Genomic DNA, 13,781 nt, shown 5'->3' on the forward strand with positions numbered 1-13,781 from the left:
GAAAGGTTTTATGAATTTACATTCCTACTATCCATGCCTGAGTGATTTAACTGCACTGTCCTGTCCATAATATTTAAATTCAACATATGGCTCTATATGTAATTTTGAAGCATGTCCTCTGAAATATAAAGAACAGAGTCTCTATGGCCCTGGTACCCTATGCATCTTTTTTTGTTGTTGTTGTCACATCATATCTTTCTCCCCATGATCCAGGAAAGCTCCATTTTATTAGGAAGGAAACGGAGAAATAGAGATGGTACTTCAGGGATTGTGCAAAGCTTTCAAGTAAAAGTATAACCTACTTTTTCTCTTCTTTCTTCCTCCTCCAGGAAACACTCCTTCAGGGCAGTTACCCATCATTAGTCCCTCATCTGTAGGTAAAACTTTAAAAAGTCGGGATCCACATCAAAGCTCTGGGCTGGATCTAGGCCTGATTATTGCAGTATTTTACAAAACATTGGTATGGTTATAAATAACCTCTAAACTTTCCTCTTCTCAACATGATTTAGCCGAAGGCAAACACAGAGGAAGAGAAACCTTGGTCTCTTTTAGCATTCAGCTGGCAGAGTCATCTTCCCCGCCTTCTCCTTGTCTCTAGGCACAGTGCCCAAAGCTGTTTTCTTGTCTCAGACTGACTCTGGATTTATGGCCTGAAGCAAAAGTATCAGATTGCTAGCTCCCCGCAATGGTCCCCCACACTAGATTTGGGAGCCTCTCATCTATTATAGGGAGTATTATTCCTTTATGCAGGCAGTTTGTTCTTTTTTCATGTATCTTCCAGCTTCCATCCCAACATTTTAACAGGAAGCAGAAATTCTCTAGTTAAGCTAAAGTTGGTTTTTTACTCTCGGTGTTTAGTGCTGCTCAGCAAGAGTTTCAATGGAGTGATGGATGTGTTGACCATCTTTGCTTTCATCCACCAATGATTTCGGACTCTGTCTCTGAAGAGATTTTATGTCCAAAGTTTTTGTAAATCAAAAAAACTCTAATAAAAAGTCTATAAAAATCTAAAACCTGTAAAAATTAAGGAAACTTAGAAAACTATGAGGCATATTAACTTAGGAAGACTTGTCAGTTTAACACAGCCTTGCTATATCCCAGTCATTGTGCTGTTTCTAAGCTGAGTATTCCCACATAAGCACTTTCTTCTTTTGGTCTGTATCATACTCATGTCAAAGGGTCAAAGTTAACAGAAATTTCCCTGCTGTTTTCATTGCACCTTGAATTTTCTTCGGAAAAAGATACAAAATACTTTAATATCTGTTGAGCAGCTTGGTAATGTAAAAATTAAAGAAGACATTTTTAACAATGCTCATAGCTTTTAAGTGCTTAGTAATGAAACATATCTTAACGTTAAATAATGGTAAATAAGAGAAGCCAGCAAATGCTGGCCTGTACCCAGGGGGTTCATTTAGACTAGTTTACAAGTATGGCATATAAAGAAGAAAGACAGTTTAGGAATATGTAAAAGAATTGGACTTTTAAAAGATTCTGAGGAAATTTGCTTCTTTGTTAACTAGATAGAAATATGTTTTTCTAAATCACGTGAATGACACAGTTAATGTATTTAATTTAGAGTTAATGCTGTGCTGAAAATAATAGCTTACAGATATTCAAGAATTCTTGTGTGCTCTTACATAATTGATTTGAAATAGTTGTAAAACATAGTGACATTATAGGAAAGAAGGATAGAAAAAAATTTTAAAAGAAAATGATGTGTTTTTTATGTAGGCATAGAAATCTGATTTGTAACCTTAATATACTCAAGCACATTGGAAAAGCTAACATACTGCTCTACTGTATGTGAAAAAGGAGCAGGTGTCCCAGACAGGCAGGTGGTAAGGTGGCTGTTCGAGCTTGCCCTGGATCACTAGTTGACTTCAGTGAAGTTCTCTTAACAGGTGGCTAACTGATTGGAGTGCCATGTGACATTTATCCCGAGAGCGACTTGGATGACAGGCTGCTACAGACTGAGGAAGGGGTCTTTGCTTTGATGAAGAAATTGCCAAAACTCATGTCTCATTAGTGTTTCCTAAGGTTCTTTGGAAGTGAACAACAGTTTAATTAAGGGCTGACGTAAACACATTTCTGCACACTTTCCCTGCAGCATTTTATCACATTAGAATTGATCAAAATTGTTGCCTTGGGCCGACTTGAACAGATATACATCTGGAGCGCCATTTGTGCAAGCTGCCGAAGAGGCGGTACATACGCCCTGTTTCACAGCGATGCTCTTCCTGTGTAGATGCAATTACCTTGTTGGGGGATGAGCTGATCTAACTCTTTATTGCTTAAGCTTTTATCTCTTTGAAGTGATGCTGAATGACACATCAGGGCTTAGGATATATACATGCCACAATGCCAAAAAAAATTACAGTATGGCTAGTAAGCAGTGTGTGATCATTTGATTTTGTAAATGCTTATTTAAAGGTATGCTTAAGTTTAAATGAACCGACTTATCTCGTGTAAGTAGCCTACTTGAATTTTTTCTTGTATGATGATCTTTTAGTATGTACCTAACTACACAATTGGTTTCTAAAGCCATAGCTAATTGTCCAATTATAGTCCAATTATAAATCTAAACATGGTTGTAGACACTGAAGAATAACATCTTCAATGTGCATCTTCCTTTAAAAATTAGCCTCTCTAATCTTCTGTCATTAAGAAGAATTCCTTCTACAATCTAGTATTTTCGCAAGTGCAGTTATTTAATGGATTTTGTATGGAATACCTGCCCTCACTGCTGAACTGTAAGCATCACCAGCACAGGGAGCATGTGGTCCTGTTTAGCATCTTGAACTTTATGCCTTATCCTAGTTTCTCACACTCATTAGAAACTGACTGATTTTGCTTCCTCTCTTTGCTTTACATTCCATTACTTCTCATCTGGTGGTATCTACTCAGGCAACATGCATTTTTACGATATACTAACTAAGGCTAGTTCTTTCATCTTGCATTACTAGTTTGCATTCTACCTTATAGCTTCTTTCACATGCAAGATATTCTATGATAAGCTACCTGGACAGTGTCTGCTCTACCTCTTCTACCTTTTTTCAATCCTAGATTTTAAAAAATTCTCTCCCTGAGGAGCATGTTCTTCCAGTCTCTCTCACGAAAGATAGATAGATAGACAGGGAGATACGCATATGCGCACTATGGGTATAACAAATACAAAATAGTAGTAATGAAAAAGCCGTTACGTAGGATGAGACACAAAGTAAGATCATTAAGGAAATCTAGACCTCCAAAGTTCCTAGAATGGATTACTTAAAGAGAAAATATACCAAGTTGACTCAATGGATAAAATATTGTTCTACGGATGGAATAAGAGGGTAGGGAGACAGTTTTCTGGCCCAAGGGAATGTCATATACAAGGAAAGGCACAGGGTTAGAAACACATCCCTCCCGGTTCCCTCCTCCCCCAAGGAGCCATTAAAAAATAAGTTTAGCTAAATTTAGATAAAACTGAATGATAAGGAAAATTTTATATAAAAATGTGGTGCCATGGTAGATCTTAAAATAAGGAAGGTACTGTTTAAAGATGATTCCAGCTGTAGTTGACCATTGAACACATAGGTATGAACTGTGAGTGTCTACTCACATGTGAATTTTTTATATAAATGTATTAGAACATATTTTGAGATTTGTGACAGTTTGAAAGAATCTTTTCTTTTCTCTAGCTTACTTTATTGTAAGAATACAGTACATATAATACATATAACATACAAAATACATGTTAATCGACTGTTCATGTTACCGGTAAGGCTTCCAGTCAACAGTAGGCTGTTAGTAGTTAAATTTTTGAGAACTCAAAAGTTACACATGGATTTTTGACTGTTGGTAGTGTTCGTGCCCCTAACCCCTACATCATTCAAGGGTCAACTGTACTGTTTGTATAATGAGCCTGATGAGGAAGGCCTGAGAAGGAGACTAGCCAGAATATTGTTGATTTAACCAGGTACATGTAAAAAAAGACCTAGGGGAAGCTGTAAGAACGTAAAAAAAAAAAAAGAGCTTTTAGAAAGTTTTTCCCTTCTGAAATCAGTTTACTTATAAATTGTTACCTTCTAAGTCAAATTAAAACTTCTTTCTCTTATTTCCTATCCTCACTGGTCTTTGCTTCTTTCTCATCAGCCATCAGCAATTCCTGCCTCCTTCCCACCAACACAAGCACCAGCTAATCCTTCTCTTAATCATCTTAAACCTTTCTTCAACTTCTTAATTTCATGTATTATTCAACTTATGCTTTATTATGTATGTATTATTATCCAACTTGTGGTATGTTTATCTTATTCAACTTATTTTCAACTTTATCTTTTTATTTGTTATTCTTCCAGCTTGAGGGACAGTAGATAGTGAAAAGCATGGCATTTGTTTTTCTCTACAGAAAAAAAAAACATCTCTCCTACATATTCATTGCTCAAACATTTTTTTCCTGTAGCATATGAGTACATTAAAATATAAATTGTATCATTTTTCAGTTTGGTATGAAGTCTATTAGACTGCAGACATTCAAAATAAAATTAAAATCAAAACAAGACTAGTTTGATTCATGATTAAAATGTAATAGCTAGAAACTCTACCCTTATTTCTCCCAGATAATTGACCTTTTATTTTTATTTTATTCCCTCTTCAGTCCAGAGAGTTTTTCCCTTCAGGGCAGGGAGTTCACTTTGTGTCCCCCTAAGAACTTAGCATAGTGCCTTGTAATGCTGTCTATGAGTATATTTTTATTGATTAATGGGCCCCAAATTAATTTCATTTAGTGGGAAAACAAAGGCAATTAAGCCTGTTCTCTAATACTACCATTCCTTACTCTGTTTTCTAAACTAATCATTTCAGTATGGACAGTGGACCTTTCCATTCTTATTTTTAGTATTATAAGTTAATTTTGTTCTTTCAGGAAGCAACGGTTTGTGGTCCCTTTTACAGCTTAGAGAGTGAATTTCATTTTGTTTCTGCTGTCTTAGACTGTATAATTCCTCTGTCTTCTGAACATGAAAGTAACATTATTATTTAGTGCATGCTTAAAGAGAACCAGAAAAATAAATGGACCTATAAGACTTACCCAGTAAAACCAAGTGTATCATTTTGATAAAGAAAATGCAAAGGATTCATTTCTTAAAAATTATATAATCACATATATTCTTGAACTTCTGTACAAACAACCTCAATTCATGTGAAGCCCTTTACAAAAAGAGACCCATGTGAGTTTGGCTGGGTTGAGTGAAAATTCTAAAGTAGTTATAGTAGTTGCAATAGCCCTGATTGAACATCTCTAGAAATTACTTAACTAGAATGACACCCATTCTGCCTCCAAGCTCTGGTCACATTTAATTGTTTTTAAATGATGTACAGAATATGCTTTATTCTTTATACTCTATAGTCCTTAGAAACTTTATACAGGTTAATTTTATTTGAAGTTTATATTTAAGCACAGATAAAACATGAGTGTCAATAAAAAGTTACCAGTTTCTTTTTCTAAGCATTGATTTTTAAAGTTTTAGAATTAATTTATTACATCCTCTATAGATTGAAGGATAGAAGAAAGGTTCTTCCCATCTCTAACAATCTATATGCCTATGATTAACTTCAAGCAGGCCAAAACCTGCATTTGTAGCATACCTTTTAAAAATCACACATGTTCTTAAGTGAAGTTAAGTATTATTTTTGGCACTTTGAAGGTAACTTAGCTGAAATGAACTTCTGTTGTCTATTTCTTAAGTGGTCTTAAATTTTCTTCTGTTTTTTAGCAGCATTAATTGCAATGGTTTTGTTAACATTTTCTTTCTTTTGTTTTTCTTTCTTAGAGAGATAAAAGGAAATGGTTCACTGAGTCATCTGCCAGTTAGTCACAAACTGTATCTTATAGCTACAGATATACCTGTCATTTTGTTGTAGACAGCTATGTCTACTGTCTTTATAGTACCATATCCATTCTTTAAGTGCCAATATGCTGAAAACACTTATTTAATTTTATGGAATGCCTTCACCTGAGCTTAGGTAATTTTTCAAGTGGTAAAAAATAATGATAACCAGTTTATATTTACAGCACCATCAAGTTTTTTCCTCATGTTGAAAAAAACTTCATTAATTAAAAATGCAAATTGTATATGTATCTTATGCATTAGAGTTTTTTTAAATAAAATTTTATTTTTTAGAGATATTGCAAACTGAAATATTTATAGATGAAATGATGTGATGTGTGGGATTTCCTTCAAACATACAGGGGAAGGGAGTGTAGATGTAGTAAAGGTGAAATGAGATTGGCTGAGTTGAAAATTGATGAAGCTGGGTCATGAGTACATGAGACTCCATTACTAGTCTGTCTACTTATGTATAAATTTTTAAATTCTGATAATACAGATATAAATTTTATAGCTTGTATGATTTTTGGAACATCTTGCTATAGATTTATAAGTCTCCATAAAAATCAACATTACTCAAGGTGTTGAAGACAGGGCACATCTCTCCTACCAACTGGAGTTTCCTTCTGAATTCCCTATTCTGACTAACATCATGGTACAATCTCAGTCACCCAAGATGGTGATAATACATCAGCTATTCGTTGAATTGGGTTAATTCTGTTTAAGTGTCTATCGCATTAGCTCTATCTCCACTCCTATTTCAAACTCTCATGATCTGTCTTTTGGCAGTATTAAGTGTTTGTTGAATGAATGAATGAATGAATGAATGCAGCCCAAAATATGTTTCCTATCATAGCACTTTTTGCAATGTTTATTAATTCCTTTTTGATGTGTCTGTATCCCTTCACTAGAGGTTAAGTTCTATAGATGCTGAAACCAAACGTAGTTCATCATTGTGTTCCCAGCAACTAGCTCACTGTCTGGCATAGATTAGCTCTTCAATAAATATTTTTGGAATGAATGTATTAATCTATCTTCTTACATGGTCTCCATGATACTGCCCCCATTTCAGCTAATTCCCCCTCCCTGTACTTTCTGGGGCGATTGCTTTAGACTGTAAATATGATCATGTTCCGCTCATCATTAGCATTCCCCATCAGGGTAAGCATTCAGGCATTCATCCACAAAGCCTGTGGCACCTCATCATGTGGGTCCTGCGAGCTGTACTTTGCCACTCCACAGACTACTTTACTACTTGCATATTTTATGCTCCCTTTGGGAACATTTCTTTCTCTGGGAATGTCATCCCTATCCACATTTAAACATGGTGCCACTGAGGGCACCTTCCTTACATGGGGGAGGCTGAGGCGATCACTGCCCCTGTGGAGTGAGGCTGGAGAAGCAGCCGCAGATGCCCCAATGCCTCTGCTCCCAGCACTCGCCCTCCCTCTCGACTGTTGACTGCAGTCTTCTCCTCAGCAGTTTCCTCTTCACCGACAGTGAGTACCCCTACTGCAGCAACGACGTTGTGTTTTTCATAACCTCCTTACTTTGGCAAATAGAGGAAGCCAATAAATATTTGCAGAATGAGCAAATTAAGGAATATATTTTTTGCTAAGAAAGTAATGACTTTTCTGTAAAAGACATTAAATCAATCATATACTTACCAGCATACCTGAAGGTTTTACACATTTGTACCAGGTTTTCCTCTATTCTTCCCACAGCAGAGTCAGCAGATCAAAAGACAAACCCCCTAATCATATAAATCTACAAATGAAATGCTGAGGTACAAAAGACCTTCATGTGAACCAAGGGGCCAAGGGAAACATGATAGTTTTTTGAAGTTCAAGATTTATTTAATAGTATGAATAATTCTGATGACAATTTTAATGAAGCCTTGGGTTAGCTTCAATGGTGATTGTTTCTGACAGATATTTCAAAGCTCCAACATAGCTGGGTCTTCGACCCTCAGTATACATTTTGTAAATGAGCCGAAAGTACAAAATAATAAAATGTTGGAGAATAAGAGCTCTTATAATGTTAATGTGACTCTTACAGCTTAAGAAAGTCATGAAGCTTGAGTTTTTCACTCTGCCTTTACAGATATGTCTTCTCCGACTACTATGAAGAAGCCTGAAAAGCCGCTGTTCAGCTCTACATCTCCGCAGGATTCTTCCCCAAGACTGAGCACTTTTCCCCAGCACCACCATCCCGGAATACCTGGAGTTGCACACAGTGGTGAGGAGTTTCAAGCAGAGAGGAGAAGCTTCCCTCTTGTTTGCAGAGCTCAAACCCTCAGGGATGGATCAAGAGTTTATAATTATAGCTTTGGTGACCATATTTCCTCAACCAATAGAGGGAGGGGTCATAATCTGATCCAATACTTTTTTATTAATATATGAGAAAAGATTTTCAAAGCCATAGAATTTAATAACATTTATGTTTGTATTTTTTAATTGCCTTCATTGAAAGATTACAATCACAAGAAATGAGAAAATATGGGCTACTTTGTTATCTTAACTATAGCTTCAGGATTAGTCCTACTTGTATATATTTTATTAAGAGAAAAAGTGGGATTTCAAGTACATTGCTCAGAGTATTTCCAGAGACACTAAGATCTGCAGACACTATTTCTATAGACGGTATTTTCTATACCAAAATCAATACTGGACTACTTATCTGGGACTGAAATTAATCAGAAAAATAAAAGAGGAACTTTCTTTGACAATTATTTTATATGCAGAAATGCTTCCTGTAGGCTAGTATGCATGGTATTATGTCTAATAATTTAATATAAATAGGAAAAATAATTTGATATTTCACATTTGAACTTTAAGAAACAATTCAATTAGATCCTCTCAGAAATTAAAGATGAGATATAATTAATAAGCAATACTGCATACTTTCTATTATATTACTTTTAAGCCCTAGAGAGGAGTAGAATGAATTTTAGAGGGGAAAGTTTTATGTATAAATATATTTACACTCATACACTTACTGCTTTAAATTTATGGTTAGTTAATTCCTTAGACCCTGGTTTTTAAACTTTATTCAAAGGATAACTTCTGTTACAAAAAAGTTATCAACTTTGTCCATAAGTGTATGTTGATATGTATTTTTGCTATATTTAAAAAATGCATGGCTTTTATGAAAAATTAATTATAAATATTTTATTTTCATTAGGAAAGTGATAAGATTAAGAGAGGAATATACAAATCAAATGTGGGAGTGTAAAGAGTTTTATGGTTTGTACTGCTAAGATAGGTGAAAAAAATCACTCTTTCATGGATTTGTAATGTTGACTATTGGCAAAATTAGCTTAAAAGTCAAATCACTCATTTATTATGACACCTGATAAACATATTCACACTTCTAAGATTTGGAAAAAAAATTAAGCACAGTATTTTTAATATTGAACTGGGAGAGAGACATAGTGTCTTTCACCAGACACTTGTTTAATATGAATATATTAGGGCCTGTGGTAGACACCTTGGTCATGAGAGACAGCTTCTAATACTTAAAAAGCTGATGGTCCAGTAGGGAGATAAGACGACTACTTTACTGGCCAGAAATTGAATCTGACAAGACTAGATACTTTGAGGAGAATTAGATGCCTGGAAGAGATGTGTTGTGAACTAAAGTTTGCAGTCAGTTCACCGTAAGAAGGAAGAAGGCAGGAGGAAGGTTGTTTCAGGTGAGCAAACAGCATGTATCTGCACAGCAGAGGTCATGTCAGCAAGGAACAGTCATATACAGCTTAGGATCCACACATGTCTCCATGTGGCCAGCAAATAGCCTGCCACATTAGGAGAGAGTGACCAGAGAGGAGGCCAAAGAAATGAAACAGCTCTGGGTCTTAGAGCACCTGAGGATGGTATAAGCCTGGGAAATTGTTAGGATTTAATTCTGGAAGCAGTAGGCAGTCATAGACAGATTTTTAGCAGAGAAATTACATGATTAAAATGGTATTTTTAAAAAGTCATTCCTATGAAACCATAAAAAAGAAAACAAGGAGCGAGGCTGCAGGAAAGACAACTAGGAAGGCTTTGCAATAATGCAGGCAAGAAATGTTTATACATTCATGTATGTACATATGAATTCTTTCATAATGAAGGGAAACACTTTTTGCCTTGTGTTTTGATTTTTTTTAAAGGACTAGAATGACTTTTATTCATGAAGTAGCCATTTTTACTTTCAGTTTGAAATATTACATTCTCCCTCGCATATAGTATCAGGCCAGCTCTAGCTTATGTGAGCACATTGCGAGAGAGCCCAGAGATTGTGGCTCTGATTTAATATGTGCCAGTTCAGTTGGAAAGAGATCTCTTCCAAAACTACTGGTGCCAAATTGATCGCAGAGCCCAGAGGACCCAAGATAGACCTCTGTATATGTCCTCGAAGGGTTTGTGCACAGATGAGAATGAAGACCATGGTTAAGCTGAGCTGAGAATAATGGCACTTTGATACTAAGTAAAAAGATGCCAAATTTACTTTAGTGTTTGTATTAAATTATACTTTTAAATGTGTATACTTGTTCGTAAAGTAGTATTGCAAGAAGGCACTTTAAGAAATATGTAATTGTTCTCTGAAAGGCATCCCTTGATGGGATAAGTGCAGTCTTCACGGTGTGGAAAGATTACATGAGGCCTCATCCTCGGAGGTCCTCATGCAGTCAGTCGTTCTGTGGTTAGGCCCAGGAATCTGCATTGTTACAATTTATGCCAGAGGATTCTGAGTGACGTGGCCATTCAGGAAGCAGGGTTGAGACCATAAAATTGATTTTATGACTCCTCCATGATATACATTCTTAATTTCTTCTGTCTTCTGTGGGGAAGATAAGCAATATCCCTTAAAACATATTTTTTTGCACATAATTACAGAGTTGGAGATAAATTGTTCCAGGTAATTTTCATTTATAGGTCATGGAAAGAATTTATTTTTCATATTCTTGCTAAATTGTCCTATAGAACACTAGACATTTATCATATGTAATTTCCTATGATTTGGATTGAGATATTAAATAGAAACAGACATTTTATCTTCATGTCTACATGTACTCTTAAATTGTACTTCTGTGATTATTTCCCTGAACATTATAGAGATAATGACCGTGCAATTATATTCCTTCTCCATTTTTCAAACTTAGGAATTACATTTAAAAAACTAAATAAATTATGTTTTAACTAATGTTGAAAAATTACAGTACAATTAAACACTGTCCACATTGCATATGTTTTATATATTATTTCCCTTTTAAAATATTTGACTTATGGAAGTTAATACAGCTATATGAGAGTTTAAAATCACATTTCGGTGGATTTTATTCTTGGTCTTATCTTAATAATAACCTTTAAGCTACATTTAGCAAGAATTAGAGCAGGAAGAAAAAAAGCTACAGAATAGGACTCTTTTGATTTGAAAGGAACATTTTCATTAGAAAAACAAGTTCCTAGGCCCTATGTTCAAACGTTCATAAGCATTTATACAATGATCAGGTAAAATTATGCAGGACTTTATGGTTTACTAATTACTGGCTCCCCTTCTAGCCAACCACTGGGTAGTATATACAGGGAAAATATTTAAAATTGGGTTGCACTTCTGTTTTGAAGTTTGGTAGAGAATGTGTGGGTCCCCTGCTTGCTAATTAAATCATGGGGAAACCTGTTTTCTGGTTTCACAAGATTCTCTAGGATCAGTGTGGAGCAGTAAGGAAAACAGCTAACCAGTCAATCTTTCCTTTTGTATCTTCTACAGTCATCTCAACCCGAACTCCACCTCCACCCTCACCGTTGCCATTTCCAACACAAGCTATTCTTCCTCCAGCCCCATCGAGCTACTTTTCTCATCCAACAATCAGATATCCTCCCCACCTGAATCCTCAGGATACTCTGAAGAACTATGTACCTTCTTATGACCCATCCAGTCCACAGACCAGCCAGGTAAAAAATGAGAGAGAAAATAAGAGTAGAGCCTAAGAGAGATGGAACAGGTCTAACTAAGACATGAAGCTTACTCAGACATTATGTCTGGCAGAACATCAAGCTTTTGAAATCCGTCTTCAGGAAGTTCCTTGGTGACTCAATAAGTTTTTATTTAAAAGGTGGCTGAATGACAGGTAGGAAGTGTGTTGCCCCAAAGGGGCACATTTGCGAAGATGTTTTTGGTTTGATGTTTTTGGATTTTCATTGACTGAAGAGAAAGTTTATGCATAAAGTACATTGACAAAAAGCTCTGAGCTGGAGTTCACACCTCTGAAATACCTGGTTTGACACGGAGACAAAGTGCTTATTTCAGGCAAGAGCAAGGTATGCGCTAAAATAAACACACACAAAAGAACTTGCAGTTGTATTTATAGACCCACTATTAGGTATTAAAATAAGCTCTGGTAATGTAAACATTTTCAGTATTTAATGACTACTTGAATATTCTTTGCACAGACATGACTACATGAGTGACATGACTAGAATATCTTTTTTTTTTGTAAACATTGTGCAGTGGTTTTAAGGATTCATTATAGAAGTGTAGTGACTCATATGCCTTTCTCATTCACTAAGCATGTGTTTTTTTCAATGGACAATTCACTTCATAGGGATTTGGTATAAGAGGATTTTCCACAATCAAGTAGACAGTCTTTGTACCAAAGCTTGGTCTACCAATAATTGTAATGTCCCAAATCTGTAATGTAATTTTGATCTTATGGTCTGGTATTTGGCTTTACTGATTTATCTCCAAGACTCCTGTCTACTCCTTATTACACCTTTTAATGCTCTGAGGGATTTTCATAAACATTCTGTCATTAATGCTGTTCAGTTACTAAAGTGCCAGTAAATAGTATGTGCATATTAATTTGGAATTAACAAAGAAAGATCTGAAAAAAAAATCCCTATGGTCTTAAGTAATTGCTGATATGAAGCAAAACAGTCCTTTCTGAGTGTTTTGAGTAACAGCATATCCAGCACCAGTTGGGTTACTTAAAAAGTTATCTGTACTTTTAGCTCCATTGAATAATCAATCCACCATTCTTGAATTTTGAATTTGAAGTAAAGCTATTTGTAGTTTAGAAAAAAATGTCCAAATGGTATAGCACTTATAATGACGATAATAATAATTAACTAAAACATCTTAGTATATCAGTTTAGAAATGAAATTTGCTGTCAGAGCATGGATCCAATGTCTCAGTTGCATAGAGCATTATGCCAGACTCAGCTGGGAACAGTGCATACAAGGTCTGATTTTAATTTATGTAGAATTTTCATGAATAACAAAGTCTAATTAAGACATCCATTAAAAGTCCTTACCGTTAATTCAGTGTGGAAAATCTTAGAGTTCCATTGGATTTTTTTTTTTAAACTGATGTCTTAATTAGGCACTGTTAGGGGAAAAATTATGCAAATTAAAATCAGGCCTTTAGTGTTATGCATTTCTTTAATTATTCAGTGCTTGTTTTACGTATATTTCAATTTCTTTAGAAGTTAAGAGGGCATATTAGGTGATAATCTGCCTACATTGTTCTCAGTTTTTCTTCCTATTTTCAAGGTAAAGATCCATCTTCGAAGAGATGCATCTTACTCACATCTCAATTAAAAAAATAAAAATCCCCTCTCAGGATTTTGTATAATAGGAGCAATGTACTAAGTAGGATAATCCTTTCCTAATGCAGTTCAGCTTCATCTGCAGATTAGATGTCTCTCTTTTCATATCTTCCGTATGAAAGTTCATCTAACAGCCTTAGAAGAGAAGCTTTATAGTGTAGATTCATCTGTTTGAATTAGTAGAAGAGTGGAAAGAAATAACCCTCTTATTCTTCTGACCCTGAGTTTCAGAAAAGTCCATATTGGCTTGGGAATTCTTTCTTTGTCACTTCTATAATTTTTTAAATGAGAGAAACATCTGCTGGTTCATGTCGATTCGATT

General features: G+C 35.3%; 1 protein-coding gene across 14 annotated transcripts in view; it reads left to right on the plus strand.

Moving 5' to 3' along the window:
* The window catches only part of NFIB (nuclear factor I B), a 419,383-nt gene that overhangs the window by 371,144 nt on the left and 34,458 nt on the right, over nt 1–13,781 (plus strand). For all 14 annotated transcript variants that reach the window (XM_073228498.1, XM_073228499.1, XM_073228504.1 and 11 more), the window contains 2 exons: nt 7,971–8,105; nt 11,622–11,806. In XM_073228498.1, coding sequence (XP_073084599.1) covers nt 7,971–8,105; nt 11,622–11,806 — 320 coding nt within the window. The remainder of the gene's footprint in view (nt 1–7,970; nt 8,106–11,621; nt 11,807–13,781) is intronic.

The sequence above is a fragment of the Manis javanica genome, chromosome 2 (assembly GCF_040802235.1).
Source record: "Manis javanica isolate MJ-LG chromosome 2, MJ_LKY, whole genome shotgun sequence".
NCBI lineage: Eukaryota > Metazoa > Chordata > Mammalia > Pholidota > Manidae > Manis > Manis javanica.